The sequence below is a fragment of the Dermacentor silvarum genome, chromosome 4 (assembly GCF_013339745.2).
Source record: "Dermacentor silvarum isolate Dsil-2018 chromosome 4, BIME_Dsil_1.4, whole genome shotgun sequence".
Classification (NCBI taxonomy): domain Eukaryota; kingdom Metazoa; phylum Arthropoda; class Arachnida; order Ixodida; family Ixodidae; genus Dermacentor; species Dermacentor silvarum.
The window spans coordinates 6,045,201-6,070,325 of record NC_051157.2 but is presented as its reverse complement, the minus strand read 5'-3'; the positions used below and the strand labels follow the sequence as shown (position 1 = coordinate 6,070,325).

The window sequence follows — 25,125 nt, the reverse complement described above, 5'->3', positions numbered from 1 at the left end:
TGTGTTTTTCTTCGGTATGACCGCCGTCGCGGCTCAAGAGAAATAAAAGACACCGAGGGCGCCTTCTTTGTCGATCCGCCTGGACCAGTCTAAGGCAAATACATGGCAACCGTCATTCACCAAGGAAATGAGATTGATTGCGTATCGGGCCCAAGATACAGACGCAACTACCATGAAAAAAGCAGGAATTGATCTCGCCCCCGTCGCCGCAGCGTCCAGCTGATCTGGGCCCCGAGCCACGCAGGTCTTACCGGAAACGAAGCCGCGCACGACGCTGCCCGAGCAAGCGTCCTCCGGGCACGTTACTCCTCTTCCGGCCAGCAGTTTTCCGGACGATCTCACCATCCGCAAGCCCCTGATCACAAGGCCGTAGCCTCCTGGCGCGGCCACGCACACGACCGCATGGTCACCTATGGCGAGATGCTCACGTACTACCGTAAAACCCGCCTCAAATACCCCCTCCGGACAAGTCTCTGCACAACCATCAGTCGACCACGTGGCAGCTCTTACAGACGCGCATCTTTCCTACACCGTCTCTTTCCCATCACATCTATCCCGATGCCTTCGCACCGCACTGCAAAACATGCCACGCGCAGATATCGACCACATTGTCTGGGCATGCCCCGCAGCACCACACACTATAAAACACAGCACCAATCCTACATTCAGAATTACCACACCCGAAAAGGCCGAAGGACCAAGTCTGGGTCGTCCGGATGGCCGACGACGCCGCCAAGACTCAAGGTCTGGCCGCCGCCTGAGGAAGGGGGGCTCCGATAGGGCTAGTCTCCCAGCTCCCTGCCTGCCTTGACCCCAGTGAGGACTTTCAATGGAGTTTTCTCTCTCCCTCTCTCTCTCCCCCTACGAGACCCCGAATCTACCTTCATTCTCACGGACTCACAAGCAGCCTACCGCAATTTCTGCAAAGGCCAGATTGGCCCCATAGCGTACCGAATCCTCACAAAGCTTTAGAGGCAATAAGCTCGCTCACGCCTCGGCCCGAGAATCACTCTCCGACCTCCGACCCCGATATAGCGCACCCTCCCTCAGCTATGCGTATGGACCCGCTTCTCGCATACACCAAAATTCTTCAACACCAGACTCGAAAGACGGAGTCTTCCGTCCCCAGGACCCAAACTCAGTAAAAATCCCAGGTAGCATGGCGTCGCCTGCATACGCACTCCTACCCCAACCCATACATACTAAGACAGATCCCGACACACACACACACAGTGCAGATGTCAATGGAATCCACCCAGACAACACAAGACACAGCCCAACAGAGAAGGGTTGGAGACAGCTCTGTCCAGCTCGGATCGGAAGACCCAAGAGGCCCTCGAGAAACGGGCGAGGACAGCGGCCCGGGCCGATGGGAGCCTGGTCTCGCCGATCTTCTAGCATCAAAGACTCAATAAATGTTTTATTCTCTCTCTTTCTCTATGCCGCCGATCAAAATAAAGCTGTGTGTGCGTGTGTCGTTCTTCGGGATGACCGCCGTCGCCGCTCAAGAGAATTTGCTTTGATCTCAATTCTGTGTCTCCTCTGAGTCGGGTGCTAAACTGCTTCGCTGGTAATCCACCTTCACAGAAGTGATTGAGACGTGTGATTTTTTTCATTCGTTTTTTTTTTCTTTCAAAAACTTGGCTAATGTTAGTTTATATATGTCTCGGTTTCTACACAGTACGCCTCTTCTGACTGCCATTCGGACGGTTAATTTAGTCAACAAGAATCCGATAGCGTGACTTCGTTCATTCATTGCAGCACAGGGAAGTTCGAGATTCGCTAATGGCTGGGCGGTGAGAGTAGCTGAGTTTTAGAGGATTGAATAGCAGCATGGCGACGATCGCTGAGCATGTCATTTTACAGCGGCCTCGCTACTGTACTGTAGGAAAGATGGCCGATGAGTTCAGTGGTACCAGAAGACTGTGCATTTTGAATATTCTTCAAAATGAAGGTCATTGCCGCCATGACTGCTAGAAAGGAACCGTTTACGACAGTACAATATTGTTGAGTCCTTTAGTATTGACCCTTATCGCGGCGATCCAGTGGGCGCTGCCATGTTTGATGACGTGGTGACGCGTCCATTGCTCGCCTCAACTGCCTCCGTTGCCTCATTGTTTACAGTGGAAGTGTATGACACCGGCGCGGATTAGAAAACCTCTGTTTTCGGAGATATCGTAGACGGTGACTAGGTGGACGACACGAAGCTTTGATCACAGCCTCAGAGAACATGCAAAAGCGCTTTCGGAGCCGATTAAGCTATGTCCAAAGGGCGCAAGCAGCGTATATGGTGCTCGTCCTAAAAGCGGAGTTAAATATGTATTCCAAGCTATCCAAGCTTTCCGATTATGAATTCAGTCAGGATTAGTGTGCTTTGCTCTTTGTTCTTTATTCGGCAAATATTTTGAAGCAGTGGCTTGTCAGTTTCTGACTCAGTGAAGTTCCTCGGTGCGGCCACTATCTGATTATTTTCTGCCTAATCGCTCGCGGGTGTGCTTAGTTCCGATACATTTGTTCTTGCTGCGCAGAAGGCTTGAGACGTAGCAGCTGTTTTGTACATTGTAATACCTTCTAGCAAATATATATTGCAGCTAGTCGCTCGGTAACTCTTGTGGACCGTCACGAAACATTCAGCTTCGACAATTCGTGCGCCATAGGTGTAGTCCGTCATTTATTGTGCCTATACAGTGCGCATATATTCAAGCGTGCGCCCATTCACTTATTATTGATACGTCGGCGATAGAGTGGGCGTAAGTTTTCCTGCCATTTGGGACAGATGTGTAAAGATAACGTGCGCGAAACTTACTATGACAGGAAGCGGTGCTACTCCCTTTGTCATTGTTTAACGAGTGGTACTCACTCTTGCCGACGTTCTGGGGATGAAGCCCTTTCTTTGAAGGTTAGCGATACAACGCTGGCGGAGGAGCAAATTTCTGTATCCTCGAGGAAAGCCGTACATCACGAAGTGCCGGTAACACGTTCGGACAGTTGCAGCAGCGGTCCGCGAACTTCGCCACACAGATTCATTCTACTCCTTAACATGTCAGTCACTATTTTTGCAGTCAACTACTGCACACGTCTTCAATCCACACGATTCAATCTAGCATGATTGGAGCACAGTGTCTTAGCGAAAACTTAGTTTCATTTCCGACAGCTGATCGCACAGAAGCAAGGTAGAAGCGGTAATGGTTTCGTATTCGTGCGCGGTCGCTGAGGAGAGGTATGGCGCGCCGCCGTGAGCGCCATCTCGTTTCTCTAAAACAAACTGCTCCGCGAAAAGGGTCAATACCCGTGGCTAACTGGAAGACATGGTTAATGCACACGTTTTATGAAGCCCACTGCGATATTCATTTTGTTGGTTCCTGCACACTATTTCATTTTTCCTACAAATGCAAATTGTCACTTCGAAGCAGTACTTCGAAGCAGTTGAGTTGTGTATACCAGGGTTATCGCGCCACATACACACGTAGTGCGCGCCGACGAACGCGCCTGTGCTGGCGGCCTGGCTAAGTGCACTCGGGAAAGAAGTCTGCCGTTGCTTTGTGCGTCGTTTCTCGTGCTTCTACGTTTGATTCACGTTTTCGGAGTGGAACAAGCAACACCCATCGCACGTGTGTAGTGGCCATAACTTCAAGGCTCGTCAAAGATTAATTGTTTCGTGGTGGGGTGTTCAAATACCAGAAAAAGCTTACCGGCGACACTAATTCCCCGTGAGGACTCATGAGTAACGGAAGTAATGAATCGCCATCGTTCGGTGGGATACCTTTTGTCGTGTCGGTGTTCGTTGAACTCGATCATGCTTACACGGGTAAGCGGCCAAGTTTATCACGACCCACCCACGTATTGTTTCCGTTTGTCCGCAGTGTAGCATGCGGGTTAAAGACATTTCGCTTATATGTTCTAAATGCTGCTTGCCGCCTCTATACCATTTCCCGCTTCCTTGTCATGTTGTTCTGGCTAGGGTGCACTACTGCATCATGTTGTGTGTTAAAGCTGTTGAGCGAACTTTGTTAGAACGTATTTTGTTAGTTTATGCAGCCCGCGTTAAATCGTCGCGCCAGTTGTCACGCAGTTCATGTTTTTGGATCTATGTTACGCGTGGCTTCACACATGTTGAACTCTTCCTAGTTGCTTCATGCAGAACTGTTGTTGATTGTTGTTTTTGTTGTGAGTACGGGGTTTTCGCGTCGCTTCGTCTATAAGGGGCTAAAATGACGCTTTGTTTTGTAGGAATTATTAAAAGCGTTTCTGTAACAGCTACTTTTTTTCTATTTGCCCGCAAACATCTTCGATATTCTGGTTGTTTGGGAAATGTGTTAGAAAAGAGGTAGCTCAGGGCGAAGATTGCTGTTGGCATCACTGAAAAATTCGCGTCATGTTTGTGGAATCGCCACCTTGAAGCTGTCCGAGCACCACGCAGAGTGCCTTTCTGCGTGGGCATTTTGTACTCGAGTGATTTCTTTACCTGTTGCGGAGTATACGAGTACAACGCCCAAGCCTCTGAAACATTCGAAAAAGAATTAATCGCGCGTTGGTAAGACTATAACTCTGTACGTTTCGAAACAGTTCGATAAGGGAATTTCAGGGTGCGAAAACTACAGCGGGCAGGGCAGTTCGTTGAAGTACTCGCAGCGGAATTGTATCGGTGGTGTGGCGCTGACTCGCGCTTTTATTCACCCGTGCGTCTTCGTTGACTATAGTGTACACATATCCAATAACAAAGTCGTAATTACTCTTCTCGAGGTGGCGGCACTTGTGTGTTCATCGGTGGAAAGGTCCCTGCAACGTGTGCCGCCGGTATCTGCACCAAGGACGTGTGCTTATTATTGAGGTACCGAAAAAGTATTAGGGCAAGGGTGGAATTGAGAAATAGAAGTATCGAGACATCACATTAGCTAACAAAACGAAGCGGCTGCTTAACACAAGCTCCACTTTGTATATGACTGGCCTTCGTACCGCTTGTCTGCGGTGTGCATCTCGCCCGTATGCGCCCTGGGTTGTTTTAAACTCCAGTAGCGTCGCGTACTCTCATCACAGAGACCTGCGCCTTTTACGCAGCTGCTATCGCTGAAATAGCGGTCTGGCATCCGAACGAAAGGAAAACCGCCGCCGCGAATTTGGGCCCTCCTTGCTGCAAACTGTCTGCTACTGCATCCCGAGCGTGCTTTCCAAAGCACCCGATAGATGGCCATCAGTCGCGCCTATGCAATACGCGTGTATTGGGATCGACTAAAAGAAAGCTGTCAGGCTGCTTTAACATATGTGACTCATGTCTGAACATAAAGCACGCACAGCGCTTGCATGTCGAATTGGTCATGTGATTGTGCATCATGCAGGCAATAATTTTTGCGGTTCACGCTGTCTTTGAGAGTGACGACAGAAAGGCCCGTTCAGCCTGCGATCCATGCGCAGGTTGCGGCCGCGGCACGTACAAGGAGCGCGCCGGCTCTTACAACTGCAAGCCGTGCCCGCCCAACTCGACCACCAGCGGCGAGGGCTCCACGGCTGAGGCCCAATGCTCCTGCATTCCAGGCTACGAGGGCGATCCCGGAGGTCACGTGCCATGTCGCCGTAAGTTCCAGTTTACCTTGTTCCCTTTTTTTCCCTGCACTTCTATATGCTCCCTGCGTCGCGTTCAACCTGGTTCGGTACTGCGTATTTTAACTCGGTTGCTGCACCTTCTCTTCTCCACTCTTTCCTAGTACAGCATTACTAGGAAAGAGTTTAATAGATTTCTTATTCTGAACATAAATTGATTACGCCTAGTTTTGCCATTACATACATTTAAAATGCCCCACTTATTGAATTGTTATGTAGTGTCTTTTGCTCAACTAATATTCCTATAGGTTAACATTATATATGTTAACAATTTCTTAATAATAATAATTCCTTAAATTCATTGTTTATTCGAATTTATTTAGGTTGAATGTTATTTACGCGTTCCACTATGTACACCTTTACTGTGTATGTGAAATAATTCTACCACGAATGTGTTCTTTTGGTGTAATGTACCTTGTAGGAATGTATATCACTACACTTTTATGAGCTGCTCACCTGTATTCATTATGTTGCTAACATAATATACATAAAATATACACATAAAGACGTTGTCGCAGTTTCACCTGAAAGGCGAAGCATCAATTGCGATAGCAAATTTGTAGAGAGCTATACGGAGTAATGATATTAGCTTTATCAGCTGTATAAACTTGGACATGCAGCAGCACCGGCAACACGCAAAACTGTTGTCGACGCCGTCGGCGTTTTGCCCGCGTTCGCTCAAAATGCGTGCGGCGTTGGTGACTGTTGCCGGAGCCTGTGATATAAATAGGCACTTGGTGCCGCAGCTAAACGTCGCCTCCCTTCCCTCCCCCCTCCCCCCCCCTCCCCCACGGCCTCTCGCGCGTCGGAAGAAGGCGCGTTTGCTCTACATATATGGTGATGGTAAAGGAGGAAAGAGACGCCTACTTATGCAGCCCTTAAGGGAGCACGGCGCAGAACGCGCGTTTGTTCTCCGCCGTGCGTTCACTCCCCGTGAAAGCGCGCGCCCCTCGCTCCCTTTCACTCGCACATACAGCGTTCGGCGCGCGGCGACGATTTCATCTCCATTGACGTCATACGGAACCTCACGGCAACGGCGACGACGACGCCGACGGCAGAAATCTGCTTTTGAGTGTCCATATAATTGCTATCGCAATAATATAGGCTAATGGTGATGAACCGGTCCCAGCTTTCCTGCAGCCGAGCATCGATTAGCGCGTTTCCGTTTGTGCAGCCATCAAGTGCGCCCCACTCTCGGACCCGACCGGCGGAAGCACCATTCCGCGCAAGTGCGGTAACAGCTTCGGAGACCAGTGCCACTTTCTGTGCAAAGAAGGACACTGCCCCTACCAGTGCGACCGGGCCATGCTGGCCGCTGGCGACCTGCCCTGGAACCGCGTGGCCAAAGAACCCCGCATCTGCCAGGCAGACAAGACCTGGTCCGGGCCGGAGTTCTTCTGCGAGAGTAAGCGGAGCAGCTGAACACCACTGGACTACGTCCGGTGGCTTATGCTAGGTTCTTTCAAGATTGTACGCCCGCTTGACTCAGGATATTTCGTTGGTGAAATATTTATCTTCCTTTCCCAGCAACATAGGCTAATTCGTGTAGCTGTCCGTGAGCCTCGCGTTACAGAATATCCACACTCATGAAGGCCGGTGATTAATGTAGTGATGAATGAGGACATGATAGCGATCAAGATACGACAACCTTAGTACTTGCTCGAACCTTGCATCGTATGTCTTTACGACAGTAGAATCACGTGTCTACGAGTTTGTCGCACCATTCATGCGTGATCAGCTGCGCTCGGTGACGTTGTTGGCGACGTGTACCCCAAATAAATAATATCAACGCAATGATCATCGCGTATACCATATTAGGAGCTATATGCTTGGTCTGCTCAACGAGTTAAGGACCGCACAATTAGCGATGGAACGAAACATGTTAGGCCTAACGTTAAGAGACGGGAAGAGAGTGGTGTGGATCAGAGAGCAAACGAGGATAACAGATATTCTCATTGACATTAAGAAAAAAAGTGCAGCTGGGCAGGCCATGTAATGCGTAGGATGGATAACCAGGGAACCATTAGTGTTACAGAAAGGATACCAAGAGAAGGGAAGCGCAGTCGAGGAACGCAGAAAACTAGGTGGGGTGATGATGTTAGGAAATTTGCAGGAGCAAGTTGGAATAAGCTAGCGAAATACAGGTATAATTATAGATCACAGGGAAACCCTTCGTGTTGCAGTGGACATAAATATAGGCTGATGATGATGATGATGATGATGATGATGATGATGATGATGATGATGATGATGATGATGATGATGATGATGATGATGATGACGACGACGACGACGACGACGACGACGACGATGCTCGGTCTTCGTCGGGCAAGGTAAGAGAAACCAGTTTTCGAAATGCCTATCGTCAACAGCACCACTTGCGACAGCAACAACCAAATGAACACAGGACATGTCGAGAACATTTGCTTGTCCACGCTAATAAGTTTTATTTAAGATTGTCATTAAAAAATTACGCGCGTGCAGGCATCTTCGCAACAACTCTGAGGTTCTCAAACAGAGGACGTCACTGGTATTATACGATGAAACTGCATGCCTAGTGGTTGCCGCTTAAACGTTCCCGTATAGCGCACTTTGATGCCGGATCTCGTCGGCGCAGAGGTGCGCTGTCCAGCCCTTCAGCCTCCGGCCAATGGCGCTCTCAATTGCTCAAGCACCACACTCGAATTCGGCACCACGTGCACACCGAGCTGCAACCTGGGGTACAACATCACAGGTGGTGACCCCTACCTGACATGCTCCGTTCGCGGCAGCTGGAATGGCCAGATGCCCGTGTGCAAAGGTGAGCGGCTTTTTCATTTTAGCTCCTTCACTGCAGACTTCTTTCCAGGTAAAAGTGCACGTAATTTTCTTATATTTCTTCCCTGACTAAAATTTTATTGACCCTTTTCGCGGCGATCCCGTGGGCGCTGTCATGTTTGATCACGTGGTGACGCGTCCATTGCTTGCCTCAACTGCCTCCGTTGCCTCCTTGTTTACAATGGAAGTGTATGACGCCGGCGCGGCTTAGAAAACCTCTGTTTTCGGAGATATCGTAGACGGTGACTAGGTGGACGACACGAAGCTTTGATCACAGCTTCAGAGAACATGCAAAAGCGATTTCGGAGCTGATTAAGCTATGCTCAAACGGCGCAAGCAGCGTATATGGCGCTTGTTTTAAAAGCGGAGTTAAATATGTATTCCAAGCTATCCAAGCTTTCCGATTATGAATTCAGTCAGGATTATAGTGTTTTGCTGTTTGTTCTTTATTCGGCAAATATTTTAATCAGTGGCTTGTCAGTTTCTGACTCAGTGAAGTTCCTTGGTGCGGCCACTATCTGATTATTTTCTGCCTAATCGCTCACGGGTATGCTCAGTTCCGGTAGATTTGTTCTTGCTGCGCACAAGGCTTAAAGCGTAGCTGTTTTGTACATTGTAATACCTTGTAGCAAATATATATTACAGCTAGTAACCCGCTTACTCTTGTGGACCGTCACTAAACTTTCAGCTTCGACCATTCGTGCCCCATAGCTGTGTAGTCCGTCATTTATTGTGCGTATACAGTGCGCATATATTCAAATGTGTGCCCATTCACTTATTCTTGATACGTCGGCGATAGAGTGGGCGTAAGTTTTCCTTCCATTTGGGACAGATGTGTATAGATAACGTGTGCGAAACTTACTATGACAGGAAGCGGAGCTACTCCCTTTGTCATTGTTTAACGAGTGGTACTCCCTCTTGCCGACGTTCTGGGGATGAAGCCCTTTCTTTGAAGGTTAGTGATACAAGGCTGGCGGATGAGCAAATTTCTGTATCCTCGAGGAAAGCCGTACATCACGAAGTGCCGGTAACACGTTCGGACAGTTGCAGCAGCGGTCCGCGAACTTGACCACACAGGTTCACTCTATTCCTTAACATGCCAGTCACTATTTTTGCAGCCAACTACTGCACACGTCTTCAATCCACATGATTAAATCTAGCATGATTGGAGCACAATGTGTTAGCAAAAACTCAGTTGCATTTCCGATAGCACAGAAGCAAGGTAGAAGCGGTAATGGTTTCGTATTCGTGCGCGGTCGCTCAGGAGAGGTATGGCGCGCCGCCGTGAGCGCCATCTCGTTTCTCTAAATCAAACTGCTCCGCAAAAAGGGTCAATACCCGTGGCTAACGGGAAGACATGGTTAATGCACACGTTTTATGAAGTCGATATTTTTATGGCTATACTAGAAGAAGGATTTGCTCGCGTCTCGCAGCTTAAAGCCACTCTGCTACAAGCGTTTTATCGATGACATCTTTATGATTTTGCCTCATGGTGAAACAGATCTCTTAAAATTCATAGGTGACTTCAATCCTGCTCATCCCACTATTTCTTTTTCTCGCCACTATTCGCAGGACAGTGTTAACTTTCTGAATGTAAGCGTCTCACTGTCTGGAGGCAGATTAACTACCAAACTTTACAGGAAGCCAAAACGGACACCCACCAGTATTTGCATTTCTATAGCAGTCACGTCAGAAACTGTAGGACGGGCATTCCGTACAGGCAAGCCCATCGCTTTAAGCGTATATGTTCAAACAAAGAAGATTTCAGTGCTAATTGTGCGCTAATGAAAGACGCCCTTCTGAAGCAGAAATAGCCGGCGAAAATAATTGATGATGCTGTAAACAGAGCTGGCGAGCTCAACCGTGCCGACATACTTAAAGCTAAACTACCTGATAGTGAACAATGCACAAATCTAATCCTTACCCACTCTGCGTCGGTGCCGAAGGTTTCAGCGATTCTTAGAAAGCACCATAATATCCTTGCACAAAGCGATCGCCTTAAGCGCATATTTGCAGACCCGCCCCGCGTCGTGTATAAGAGAAATAAACATTTACGCGACAGTTTGACAAAGTCAACCTTAAACCCAAGCCGTGGCACAGGCTGTGTGCCTTGCAACAAATCACGTTGCCAGGTTTGACCTCACATGCGGACAACACACAAAGCAACCAGTACCGCGTCCAACTTCTCTGTTCAAATAAAAGGAAACTTTACATGTGACACCGCCAATGTGATCTACCTTCTTGAATGCATAATTTGTAATCAACAGCATATTGGTCAGACGGAGACACCTTTCAGGATACGATTTAATAGCCACAGGTCCCACACAAAACCTCTTTTGAACCTTCCCGGATCCAAACATGTCAACCTTCCCGGTCACTCTTTCAATGCGACAATATTGGAATCAGGCTTTCGCTCACACCACGACCGGGAAATTCGCGACTCCTATCTTATCTATAAGTTTAATACCACCGTCTCGGGTATTAATGAAAGCCAAGTCCAGCAATCTGGGACATCGACTACTGCGGTGAAGCCGACCCTGGGGCGATGCGGTCGGCGTAACTCTATGGGCAGCATTTTTTAAAAATTGATTGCTGAGCAATGGCTCGTTTTTCGCAATTTGCACTTTAGGCACTCAATCCCGACAACGTTCTCAAGCTATATGTCGAGTGTAGTTTAATTCCGCCGGCTGGATTTTTTTCCTGGGGCACTTTTGTAGACCTATTTAAAATGCATCGGGTGATTTTTAAAACGTCATTTGCAGCACAGTAAAACCTAATCCGCTAATTGCACTCTAGTGGCACATACTGTAGGTCTCTCTGTATATGTAAGTCCAGTTTGGTTTTATTCCGCTGGCTGGATTTTTTTCCTGGGGCGCTTTTGTTTGGCTACTATGCGGAAAAGCATCTTTACAGGGGCAAAAGATTCGTCCGCCGTTGAATTGATGGCAAAGAGCTTGTGGACCATGCTAAAAATGAACACGAATGTGCAGCTGTGATGCATATTTGCGCCCTGGCGTATAAGGAAAGATGACGGTGTCAGATTCTGCAAGAAGGAGCGGGCCAAATGGCTCTATGGATTGCCATCGAAGCACTAAGAACGGCTGCGCGTGGCCCTTTTTCTCAAGTTTCGGTGCATGGTAAAGTGTTTCATTTGGTATTTAAAAAGATAAAGTATTTAGAAAGATTTACCATTACGCAAATTTTTGACACAAAAGGGCATCGCCAAATAGAGCACTTGTTACTTGTGTTTACTTGACAGTTCAATGTGCCAACAATGCGAAGGCTTGAATATTATCAGTGTAAAAAAATTGAAAGGGAAAACTTATGATCTATAGAACGCGTGACGGAACGAAATAAAGAGGAAAAGAGAGTCCCCGTGTTACAGAGAAAATCAGCAGCTTTGTGTCGTTTAATAAACGATGCCATTTTAGTTTTAAATGCATAAGCATTTCTATGCCTACCAAATGAGAAATTTGGCCGTCCGTCACGTAAGACGAATGCAATGGCTCATAACCACGCAAGGCAGAGGCTACAAGCGCTCAGCGAAGTGAAGCGAACAGCGCATACATTCATTGAGGTCACACATACAATACACCGAACAGCACATATTTCAATAAAGAACAAGTTGAAAACAAGCATCCGAACCAGGAATAAAACATTGCATGCCCCCCTCAGCAATTGTAATGGCAGGTTTGCAACAGCTTAGCTGGATATCCAGGTTGATAAGGACCGATAATAGTTGATAAGGGTCGGATCGATAAGGGTTAACAATAAGGGGATGACAACGATCGATAAGGGTTAATAAGGGTTTATGCTGGTCGAATCAAATTTCATAACATTGATAATGACACCGGGCTGCGTGGCGATTAACAAGCGGCACAATGCTTGTGCATACTTAGGCAACTTCCAGAGGCGTTTCTGCGTGATTTCTTTTTTTCAGTTCGGAAGTATAACTAAAATCATGCGTGCCTGTTAAGTTTACGCAAATCTCGCACGTTATACGGGAAGGTAAGGTTGTGAAGGTTTGAGAAAGTGGAACCGCAACCGCTGAACTTCACCAGGTCAATTGTTGTAGGGCCTGTTGTGAGCCACACGATTGCTTAGCTGCGCAAATAGGTAATCGCTTGACAATGCTTCTCGGAGCCCAGCCTTGTCGGGAATATTTCCTCTCGTAAGATGACTCTTACAATGTCCTCGTAGCACAACAAAACACTCGTATGACAGTCGTGCGGACATGACTAACCTGATTCCGGGCTTTTAAATGCTGTCGCACCAAATCGCTTGGAAATACGAAGAAAACATACAATGCGTTTGTTTCTCCACAAAGTCAGTCATACTGTGGGGAAACAAGCTTCTAGTTTATGGCAGTGGTATTTCCCGTACACAACTTTTTTTAAATTGTGAAAGCAATTATATGTACACTCCAGGCGCATTTACGCCGACGTCATCCGCGTCGCCTTCGCTGTCGCCGCGATGTTCCGTGTGAAGTCCGAGTGCGATAACATCGCGGCCGGATGCCGTATGTTGCCGATGCGAGTGGAAGCGTGCCAGATTCATCTGAGAAGCCTGGAGGCTCAATCTCGAAGGTTATGAAAAACGCCGCTGTGTATTGTGGGTATTACACGGACAAACAGGTGCACGCAGGGTAACGTTTAACATCAACTCACCACTCTCGGATTGCAATAAATGCTGAAGAAATTAAACATTCACTGTTAAGATCACCGCGTACTATCGTCAGTCAAAGCAAACAGCAGAGAAAGCTTCACTTAATCTGCTTCCCACACTGACTCGGATCCACATAATTTTATTGCGATTGCAAATATATGGACACTCCAGGCACATTTCCGCCGTCGTCGTCGACGTGATGTTTCGTATAATGTCCAAGTGCGATAACATCGTGGCCACGCGCCGTATGGTGTGGGTAAAGTGAAAGCTTGAGAGGGTGAGCAGAGAATGGTTGCTCAGTCTCGCGTGCGCAAGGGAGGAAGGCGGGGGAAAAGCGCTCCGTCTTCCATCGCGCACAAGGCCGCAGGGAAAGTGGGGGACGTTTTACTCCCATGGCGGCTACGTATGACGCGGCTGAGCGCGGCCGCGCGGCCCCGATCTAGAAAGCGATCTGCGCTGTGTACAAAGTCTAAACGGGCCGATGGCTGGGACCCTATAACGTAAAGCTATTCCAATCTGTTTTCCTTCCAATCTCCTGATGTCCAATTTACGTAACCGCCAACGCAAGCATCGGGCGGTGACTCACAGCATTGTTTGAGAAGGCTATTGAAACGCTCTCCTATTTTATAGGAGGTCACTGTCGTTTGCTTTCAAAAGGAATAGCATTGCCTAACTTGACATATACTTCTTACCTGATTGGCTGACCAAGGGCGAGGAGCCCGCAGAACTGTAGGCAGTAAGGTGGGGCCGGGCTAGCGCAGTGAAAGTAAATAACCTGACGAGGAGGGTGTTGCCGGCGTCTGTGTTTGCCCTGCTTCTTCTTACTTAGCTTTCGGTGTCTGCTAGAAAATCACGCCGGCGTGCAACGCAAACGTAACAATGCAGCTAAAACGAATCTTCAGTGAAGAAAATTTGACATAGCGATGTCGTTTACGTGCCGAAAGGGCTGGACGACCATATAATGTCACGCAAAATCTTTAATATAGGCAAATTAATCCATTCGCCATGGCAGCTCCGACTAGCCAGTGCCAGAGCGATCGGCGGGTACCCACCTTCTATTCATGTCAGAACGGGCAGTGTCCGGCTATTAAAAAGAAAATGAAGTTTTGATCGGTGTAATAATGCATGTTTAATGCGTACACGCCACTTTGACGCAGTGATTTTTCGCGGTTTTTGGACGTCAGGTGACAGACAGGCGAAGTGGACGCAGCCCGAAAACTTTTGAGCAATTGCGGATGGCTGATGGTAAAAAGGCATAGAATCGAAAAATAATATTTTAACACGAAAGTGTTTTATTCCGGGGTCCACCAAGACTTCACTGACGTGTCACGGAAATACGTCATAGAACATAATACAAAGAAAGAAACCAGAAGAAAAAGTTCCACAAACATGCAAAATTTGGGAATCGAACCCACGACCTCTCGGTCCGCGACGATAGATCGCCGAGCGTTTAACCCATTGCGCCACAAACGCATTCGCAGAGAGCTACACAGACGCGCCTTATATATCTAACACTCCTCCGTGTACCCGCGCTCTTGCTCGGGGCGGTGCCGCCGCCTATGAGCAGAAAAGAGAAGTACTGCATTATGACACTAAAGCCCGGGATACATGGAGCGAACTTTCTCGACGAACTTCACGCGTCAAGTAACGACGCGGCGACACGACGCAGGATGTTTGCTGTGTTGCAATACATGCGGCGAACGCCGCCGCGCGTTGGCCGCCGTGTTGGCGGCGGTCCCGGCCGCCCGCTTCGAACTGAATTTGGCGTTGTCCTTGTAGAATTCACTTAGTTGGAAGCAAATGACTGCGTAAACGGCTTTCGCTTAGTCTCAGGCCGCTTCGACGACAGAGTATTATGGATAACCTTGAGTAGTTTTCGAGATCGCTTCTCGTTTCGAACGCGTCTAAGCCTAGCGAAAGAAATATCCGATGCCAACGCCATCTATCGGGGAAGTCGGGAGATAGGCATGACGACAGCATGTGGCCTCTGAGATCAGAAGATTTCTGTTGAAGGTTGTTGTAGAGAGCTTGCACTGCTTGTCTGTTTCCTCGCAGATCAGTGGATATGGGATGTACAAATACAACGCGATTCCTGAGAGATCATACTAGGAACTACTCAATCGGTGCAGAGACATGCAGACACGGCAACACCAACGCGATTGCAGACGACGCGAAAAGGCGCGCGCGCGCGAAACACCAGCATGCATTGCGACCGGAACTAGTGCCTCCTGATTGGCTGTCGTCCACCGCTGCGCGCTAGACGCTTCCGGCGGCGGCGTTCGCCCGACGAAAATGTTTGGACAGGCAGATCGGCTGCGGACGGCAAATTTCTTGACGCCGGCCGTCGGACGTTCGCCGCCCGACGAAGTTCTTCGCTCGGACGCCGGTTATTCGCTCCATGTATTCCGGCCTTAACGCGCACCGACAGTGAACGCTTCGGTGGTCTCAGTACTACGACGCCTCGATGCCAGCATTCGAAGGGACGCTGGCATCAAGAAGCACTACCAACGCCACCTAGGTGGCGTTCACCGTACTCAGCACAGCGGAGCGTGGCCTCCGCAATTAGCTCTGAAAATGTTTCTGAAGTTGATCGCGGAGGCTGCAATTACGACGCGCTGTACGCGCTGATTTGACTCGGTGACGATTCAGTTACGTGCTTTGTCTTGCGCGTTGTATTAGTGTGTCAGTTACGTGCTTCGTCTTTCGCGTTGTGCTAGCGTGTGCAGCGTAGTGCAGCTTCCATATGCACGACGGTTGCTCATGGTCATCGACGTTGGTAGTCGTGATGGAGGAGACGTGCCACCAGGCGTCAGCGTGGGTGCATCAACGCCTAAGGGCGCTTTAGCCACAAAACACCAATAGACATTATATATCAATGTGCAATAAACATTACACTACTTCTGTGAAGACACGTTTCACTTTCGTGTTCTATACCGATTCCTATATAAGAGGGATCAACCACATTTTTCTGCTGTTCGGTCTCACATGGATAATTAGTGTGCACACGTCATATAAAAGTGAGTAGCTCTCGCGGTTTTTTAACAGCGGAGTTGTTTAAGCCGAGCGTAGTCCGTAACCTGCGAACCGAAATTGTGGGCCTATCCTGGCGGTAGTGCAGAAAGGGTACAAGCGCAATGACACATACCTCTGTAAACTGGCGAAGCTGGTTAAGTCTAGCTAAGCATGGTTGGGACTACTTAAGCTTAGTCTGTCATCGATAGACAATTGATAGTCAACCAGCAGCTAATCAATAATCGATAAATGATCAATAAATTCCGGAACATGCTGGGGGTGACTTGGTAGTGCTTAGGCTAGCCCAAAAGCCAGGCCAAGCTAGGTGCCTATCAGCTCCGCTTTCTCTGTAGCGTTGCGCCTCCCGTGCAAGCTACGCTAATATTTTTCCTTTACGTTGCGTGAAAGACAAGTGAAGTTGGGCAATCATGGAGGCCTGATTGCAAAAATAGAATAGAAGCAGTTTGGAATAGCTTTTCGTTAAAGCACCCCTGATGCCTTCGTGTGCGGTGTATTCTCGGCGCAATTAGTTCGCGTTGAAGCTAGAAGCAGCATGAAGACAATTCGTTCGCTATTGCTGCCGCTCTACCCCATGCCATTGTTTTGACAGCGAGTGTCCGCGCTTATCGAGAGAGATGTGTTCCTGTGTGATTGTGCGCGCGTGACAACGTGCAGGTTAATTTAGTTAGTAAGCGAATGTTTACAGCTGTTTATGCAGCTGATAAAACGACTAACCTTAATTTGCACAGCTGTCTAATAAATTTCTGTCGCAATCAGTGATTCGCCTGTCGGGCGAAATTGACCTTATTGTTAATATTATAGCAGTTAATTTTATTATTACTTAATATGTTCAAGCCAGGCGCAATACACATACAAGTTTCGAATACAGGCGCAGTTCTGTCTTATTGCGACTGAGTTCCGATATTTTTTTTTTTCGAGCAAATGGGGCACAGCGTTTCGTTTACAAAAAGCAGCTTGGTGTCGGCCACTGCAGATACGTGGCATAGACATGTTCTAAATCCCGTTTTCTACTGGATGGCGCAGATCAGCACGCAGAAAGAGAATTTCGGGTGGTGGGTCGATTCCTTGTTGGAAAAATGGATATATTCTCTCGCGCAAGCCGTTGCTTTAAAAGTGAATCCAAAGTACAAGTGCCCAAAAATGGTGGTATTAGGCAGTTTGCGCTCTTTCCCGTCTCTTGTTGTTTTCTTCCTGTTTGTTTTGGGCAGCGTCTCAATGCATTAAGATAACGTCACTGTCTCGTTCGACGGAAACACCTAAACATTTTTGCAGTAGGTAGAGTCATCTGCGTTCGGCGTTCGGAGAAGTAGTCCCTGTCGGAGGTGATAAAAAAGCACAGTGCTACTTCATCTTCCTTTTCCTTTTATTAAACATGCGACATTTAACGGCAGTGCGCGAAGGCAAGTATTACAAGCTTTTGCGCTGTAGTCGTTTTTTGTTGAAAGGTGAACACGTGGCTCCACTCTCGTGCGGCCGAGACATGGACTGTCAGAGTATGGTCATTTATCGGACAATGCCAGGGCTACTATTTTGTTTTCTCGCCGAAAAACCGTCCCACCCCCCTAGTCGGTCAAATAACAGTCACAACCTTACCACAAACAAGACAAATTGGCTTTGTGCTTTTGAAAGCGGATAGTGACACTCTATCAACTCTCTGTCTTTGGATCTTAGCACTTGCTCTCTTTCTAGCCCATGCTGCGCCAGAAAAAAGTCGGCAGAAAAATTTTTTTCTGGTTACAATAAACATTCTCAATATGAAGTTGTTAACATTTTCGACAGTATTCGTCTTCTCCCGCAATGCGATGTGTGTGGCGGCGTTGTGCAGAGCTTCGGAAAGAAAAATGGTCAAATACGATATTCAGCAGCTGATTGATGCACTCTCGTTAAAGGCTAAAAGCTTTTTGAATGGCATGACACCATTTACACACCCTTACGTTGTCATTTTCTTGGCACATGAAAAATTTGTGCTCTCCAAATCAATGTTCAGTGGTGTAAGTGCTGCATTGATTTCCTTCTTTTATTTATTCTACTAAGCTTGAAAATGCCGCTAATCAGACATAATAGAGCGAAGAGAAAAAGCACAACTGCACGCGGCATTGTCTTATCCTTACAATAAATTCGATAACGAGACAGATCATGAATCCAACTACAAAATGATGTCTCGCACCAAAGGATTGAGGGAAAACCACTAGGACACACTAAGTTCGACAATCTTATTGTTAACAGGTGATTCCAGGGTGACGCAAGGCGACAAGTGTTGCATATGACGGTGTGCATATGACTATAGACCATCAATAGAATAACATGACTTTAGTGAACCAAGAACCAATATGCAGGCCATGCGGTAAAACTTTATTATAGGAGCACATTTTCAGCATTGTTCGTACAACTCAACGCTTGAAGCCTGCGTATATTTGCGGCCGGTACGTATATGTTTTATTGCTGCTTGGCCCACTTTGGTTATTAGCCTGCGTAACACCGTGACTAAATTTCTCCTCATCGCACGCACATTTAAGCCTTCTTGAAAACAGAACCAGTACGATTCAATCACTTCAACAGCCTTTCATTTATTCATCACACAGTCCCATATTCGCTCGAGGAGGATTATAGCGGGGAGGATGTATACACGCATTAAAGCTTTTTTCAAGGTAACATTATAAGAAGTGATACCAAAACAAACAAGATCTAAAACAGAGAAACAAAGCAACAGGGGCCGAATTCACAAAGCTTTTCGATCGTAAGTGCTGCACCACGATTCGCTGACACCTGCTTCTGCGAACAGTTTTAGCGTAAAAACGTTTTTGTGAATCCGAATACAGTAGTTACAATGAGCCTAAAAGAAACATATATTGAAATTAAAGGCGTGTAAAATTGTTATACGTTACCAGGAGTTTGGGACATCGCCGAACAGCGCCTCTAGAGGCCGCCTCTGAAAACATACGCGTTTTCTATGGGAGAGCGTCATTTTTTTCCAAATAACTAATCATAGAAGCCATCTTTTAAAATAGTTCCTGTGGAAATAGGCTCTAGGCGCTTAGCCCGAAATATCATGCAAATGGTACCATTACTTACGGCATAAAACCCGTTCCAAATTGCGGGCGAAGTTTCAAGTAGGGGAGTCTATTCAAAAGCCAAAATTTTGGAGGCTTTTTTGCCCAGTAAAAAGCAATTTGCGATGAACCTATCGCATCGATTGACGTTTTCCTGGGGATTTATCACCTTCAATGAATCAGCTTTCAGCTAGTTGCAGCAGCAGCTCTTGAAATGGCAAAGAAGTCGTTCCAAAATCGCAGTTTTCATAACAAGGTCGAGGAATTTATTTTGGTACATACATAAACCTAGTTTTCGCCAACAGCAGCGCTTCGAAACGGTAGCCGAGCGTGTTGAGCGACCGCAGATCAAGATCACTGATACCACGACCGTGAGTTTGCAGGTTCGAAGCCAGCTGCGCCGCACTTCTTATCACTTTGTCGCTGCTTAGTTTGGCGGCTTTCCGCCAGATGGCATATTCCAACATTTGGTTCTTGTTTGGTTTCTTTTTACTGTACCAACGTCTTCCTAAAAAAATAGCTGGCTGGTTTCGAGAACATGTGAACGTGATTCCAAACATCTTTTGCACTTTAGGTATATTGTATATTGGAGAATAAACCCAGGTAACGTGTTTTGTCAGTTCATTTCTTTCTTAAGCTGAAGAGATTACTAAGAAATATTTTGCCTTTTCAGCTATGTCTTGGGAAAGGCTTGTTTGTGTGACTCTTGTGCGGCTTGAAACGTACCACAAAAATAAATAGCGTCCAGTCTGTGCAATTAAAAGACACAGAAGTAGAAAAGTTGGCTGCAGCCCCAGACGTAGTATATTTACAAATGAATACAGTTGAAGCTATTTGACTGAGTATATTTGCATTATATCAAAGCAGAATTTTTGCGTATACCCGATCTTCGGTGCAAATGAAGGCTGTCCGAATTATTGCACAAGATTTTTTGCTTAGTACAAATCAGTACCTCAAAACATAAACATTCTACCCTCAATATGTAGCGCACGTGTCTTATCATTTGAACCATTTCCATACACCTTCACAAAATTGCAGAAACACTAAAGGTCTTCATATCCTTTTACCCTTTTACCACAACTTACGCAGAGGAGTAATGGAAATTATGCGAAACGACTCTGGGACGTGTTAATGTAGCCTGTCGTGTAAAAATAGAGAACGACTCCAATCACAGACCACACCCTTTTTGAGTTATGCCCACAAAGTTGTGCAAGAAGACACTGTTTTCGGCTACAATTACCGAAGTTGCCATATAGCATTCTGCGGTTCTGTTCTTTACTAACCCTATTGCTGAATCAGGCACAGCACCATGATATAATTACGGGTGCAATTCTTTAATAATTCTGTGAGAATATTCTCCTACCCTAAATTTACCATGTTTGAACAATTGAAGAAACATGAGAAAGGACCGTGAGGGTTTGCAGAAATGTTGCTTTATTTGAATCGTTTACCACCCATATCGGTACGGTCGTTTTGTCATGATCACGCCAGCGTGCACTGAGCATCATTTATCATTTTGTCTACTGCCTATAAATAAATTACAAAAGTGTCGTTCCTTGTGTGTGAGTAGCACAATGGCAGCTGAACCTTTCATATGGTCTCACTAAGCCAAACCTTCCCTTTTCCGCCATGGTGCCACCAGGACATGTCAATTTCACACTTGATTTTCGCCCTTTCAGCTTCCTAGAAAGCATAGGGAGGTACACAAGACCAACAGGCGAAGTTCTGAAGTTGTCCTGAGATTTGAGTAAAATTTCATAGGCAATGTTATTATCCTTTACTTGTTTACAAATTTATTACACCTCATTGGTGATAATAATGACGTACTACATAGTAGTTCAGTTCTTATACTTAATACATCATGTCTGAGATGGCTGCCTGAAAATTAACCAGGTGTAAGCATTGCATGACGTTGGCTGGAAGGCCATTCATTAAAAAATGTGTGCAGAATAAAGAACATACAGGTGTTCAATGGCACAGTCACCGTCAAAAGTTTACGCGGCCGAGATATTGCGAATAAGTTCACTTTCAACGCAGCTACGCCTGCAGCCAGTAAAAGTATGCAAAACTTTTGTTTACCCGAGACCAGTATACGCTGTAAATCCGAATACCACGATGCGTGCGTCAGGCATAGAAATATAATATTTTTTCAGCTTCAGGCGTGCGAAAGCTTTGGACGCTGACTATACGTTCTGAAGGCCAGGCTGCATTTTAGCATATACGTGATGACAAGCGCCGAGCTTTGATGATGGAATATTAGAGCGTAGAATTGTAGAACTTGTGCAAGGTCAGAGTAAATTAATGTTACTGTCCGTTTGTGGACAGACTCGAGTGTAATGCATACGTTCTATATCACTGAAGGTTCCATGCTAATTCCATACAGGGCATTCATATTCGAATTTTGGCCTGTCTTACGCCTACCGCATCTTTAGCAATGAGAAGAGGTAGGCAATTGCTTCTTGGGATGTAGCCGAGGCCATGGTAGATGTGATTAGTAATGCGGTATATATGTGAGTAGGCTGACAGGGATTATTACATGAAGTACGCCAACGTACCTAGGTTAAGTCACGGTGGAAATTATAGAGCCCTTTATTGTATATACATATGTTGAAGTCATGTGAAAGTGTCTCTGCTAAAAAGTTATGTTTAACATAATGACGACTGAATAGCCTTCTGTTAAGCTGTTGGTAAAAATACTGTGTACGAAGTTCTATTGTGGTTTAAACTGCAACGTTATCAGAGTTTCCAAAAGAAAGTGACTACAAGTCCATCTTTCTCGGGTGTTCATTTCAACTAGGTACCACCGCCTGACTCGTGATCTTTATATTTTTAAATCTGCCCCGATGACGTAAGTTACGTTGCCAAAAAAATAAATACCCTTTCTAAAGAATGAACCATCACAGTTTCCCGACAAAGCGCGGTACGTTGGCGCAAGTCGTCATGTGTGATCACGATAAGAACGACAGCCCGTCGTTAAAAATGACTTGTCACTCCTCGGTTTTTCTTTTTTGTCAAGGACGCGACTAACCCGTAGAAGGGTAATCCCGACCTTGGCATGGTGCTTGCGACTTTTCTGGTTCCGGACGAGCGCGTTCTTTGTGTATAATTCAGGCGCCCGGCATCGAAAGGCTTACACCTTTAAACAGCGAAAGGCTTTCACAGTTACTGCGGTAGCTCCACGGAAAGCGCGGACAATCAGTCCACTTTCAGCACAAGCGCTCTGAACCAAGACACATATTTGAGAGAAACAAGCTCCTATATTACCCATAGCGAGAAATGTATTCACAAATTACATCTCATTATACCGATGTGTTTATGAGCCGCACTCTGGTGCCTGTATTCCGTATTATGACAAAAAATATAGTTTGTGCAGTGTCAGTAGCCTAAACGTAAAACAGGAAATTGAAGTCATCACAAAGACTGTCATATATCATAAATTGCAAGAAAAAAATTGAAACTGTACTTCATAATACTCGCAATGCAAACTTTGACGCATGTGATTCATTTCAATTTCCTATCTGTTCCGACCCGCCGTGGTTTCTGAGTGGCTATGGTGTTGGGTTGCTGAGAACGAGGTCGCGGGATCGAATCCCGGCCACGGCGGCCGCATTTTGATGTGGGCGAAACGTGAAAACACCCGTGTACATAGATTTAGGTGCACGGTAAAGAACCCCAGGTGGTCCAAATTATTCCGGAGTCCCTAACTACGGCGTGCGTCATAATCAGATCGTGGTTTTGGCACGTAAAAGCCTATAATTTAATGTAATTTTTTAACCTAGATGTTCCTAATCGTAGTGGTTAAGGGGAAATAAACATGCACTCTTAGCGCGCGCAGTAACTACGCCGGTTTCTAGCGAAGGGAGCTTCGCGCCGTGACGCAGCAGACCCCTTCTAGCATTGACAGTGCAGCATGCTGCCGGCCGAAATATATGGGTGGTGGGGTGCAACTCGGATGTGGCGGGGGCTGCCGTTGCAACGCGAGGATAATTAATTGGATGTGACGGACGTTCGCACCGAAGATTAAAAAGATTGTTGTATTAAAGCAATAGCTGTGCACTATGACGTAGCCAAACATGGCGGGTTTTAATGGTGGATCATGAACGCTATCACAGAGAAGGTTTACTGCAAAGAGTTATAAGGCGGGTAGAGGCGCGGTGGGGTTTAAAGCGATGGCCCTGAGGTGGCCCATGCGCAAAAAAAATTGTACCTTAAGTATCCTTACGTGATTCGAATGCGAAAGCATTATGACTTTTCTTAGTGATTACCAATAAACACTTCTTAAGTATTACAACCTGTTAGCGATCCTTCCTTCGCTTTCTTTTCTCTGCGTTCATTAATCACCAGACCACAACCATTCAGAACTCATTGCCAAGTAGCTACGAGGTAATATGGTGATCCACTTTAATACACCTTAACCAAATTTATTTCATTGTAATTTAGTTTACTTCACCTTAATTCACTTGACTCCACCTTAAAGCACCCTAATCTAACTTGTAATTTTAATTCACTTCACTGTAATTCACCTTAATTCACAATAACTACCCATAATTACTACTAATTAACGTTGTCATACCATTTACTATCTTCTCTATTACTACTGATTTCATTCAAGACGCTGATGACGTCACACTGACTTTTGATACCACTCGTTGTGGACGACGCCGGATTTTCTGCCTCATGGCTCATGTAATGCTTTCGCATTAATGACTACTGTAGACGACAACGGTCCGTCTGCACGGCACAGAGTAAACAGCTTTCCCACTTTCATTGCGATTTGCGCAGCCCCGGTGCGCGGCGTCCCGTGATGCTCAGAGTTGATGCAGATAGTTTTGCGCGGCGACGAGGGCGAGCGTGTATATTGCTCGAGTGCCCGCGATAGGAGTGAGACCGCTGCTCCGGCCTAAGCGGCCAGAAGTGCTTCCTGACGCCGTGGTGGGAACGCGCCTTTGCCGATACGGATGGCACAAGAGCTGAAGCAAGTGGTATACCGGCGTTGTTTCCGCCATGTTCTCTGCTCTGTGCCGAGTAGAACGACTTATATCACTTGTCAAGGCGTGACGACGCTCGGCCAACGGCGGTGCCGGTGGCGCGAGGAAAAAAGAGGCCCTGCGTATACAGGGGCACTATCCCTCACTAGTACAAGGGGAGCCCAAGCCCAAAGTCCACTAAAGTTTGCTTAAGAGATTTAATAGTGGAGATGTGGTTTATGGTAAACGAAAAAAAAATAATCACGATAAGCCAGAGAATGTTGATTCCACTGTCAATCTGCATTAAATCGACAGATTTAACACATGAAAACTTTTCTATAATCGCAATCGAACAGTCGCATCACTTATGCTAAAACCCCGCGTTGGATCTCATGTAAAGCTTTCATGGTTGTACTGCCTCTATACTAATTGTTTAATAATAATGTAATAGTAGTAGCAGTAGGGGTAGTAGTAGCAGTAGTAGCACTGATGGGGCTTCAGACCCCCCCGAAATTATTTCGTGCTGGCATGCACCGCCGACCAAAACCACCACAGGCGCGGGGAAGCATTCTGGATTTTGTCTACAATGTCTTTTGCACGCATGAAAAGACATTTCAGGAAGCACATTGCGAACTCGGGCTGGATTTCGCCGCAACGCCTTTGGCACCTCGACTCATATAACGCAAGGAGCCCCATCGGAGCACAAACTTTCAAGGGTTTTTCGATAGCGAGCGGGCGCGTTGCGGCATCTCGCAGCGGCCGCGGAATCTGAGGAGCGCATGGAATTCAATTCCGAAACTTTATCGGTATAAAGTTCTCATAAACTTTTGACGCGAAAGGTGCACTGACATTTCCAAAGGCGTGCTTTAGATTTTCAATTCTGGAACTTTATGGGTTTAATGTTCTTATAAACTTGAGCTAACATGCGCGCACTGGAGCCCTCGTGTCCAAGCCGTTTCAGAAATGGAAGCCCGCGCTCGCAATCTTCCACACAC

The 25,125-nt window shown here is 46.6% G+C and overlaps 1 protein-coding gene across 2 annotated transcripts in view; it reads left to right on the top strand.

Moving 5' to 3' along the window:
- The window catches only part of LOC119449360 (sushi, von Willebrand factor type A, EGF and pentraxin domain-containing protein 1-like), a 224,195-nt gene that overhangs the window by 18,209 nt on the left and 180,861 nt on the right, over positions 1–25,125 (top strand). For both annotated transcript variants that reach the window (XM_037712534.2, XM_037712533.2), the window contains exons 4-6: positions 5,413–5,571; positions 6,773–7,003; positions 8,216–8,398. In XM_037712534.2, coding sequence (XP_037568462.1) covers positions 5,413–5,571; positions 6,773–7,003; positions 8,216–8,398 — 573 coding nt within the window. The remainder of the gene's footprint in view (positions 1–5,412; positions 5,572–6,772; positions 7,004–8,215; positions 8,399–25,125) is intronic.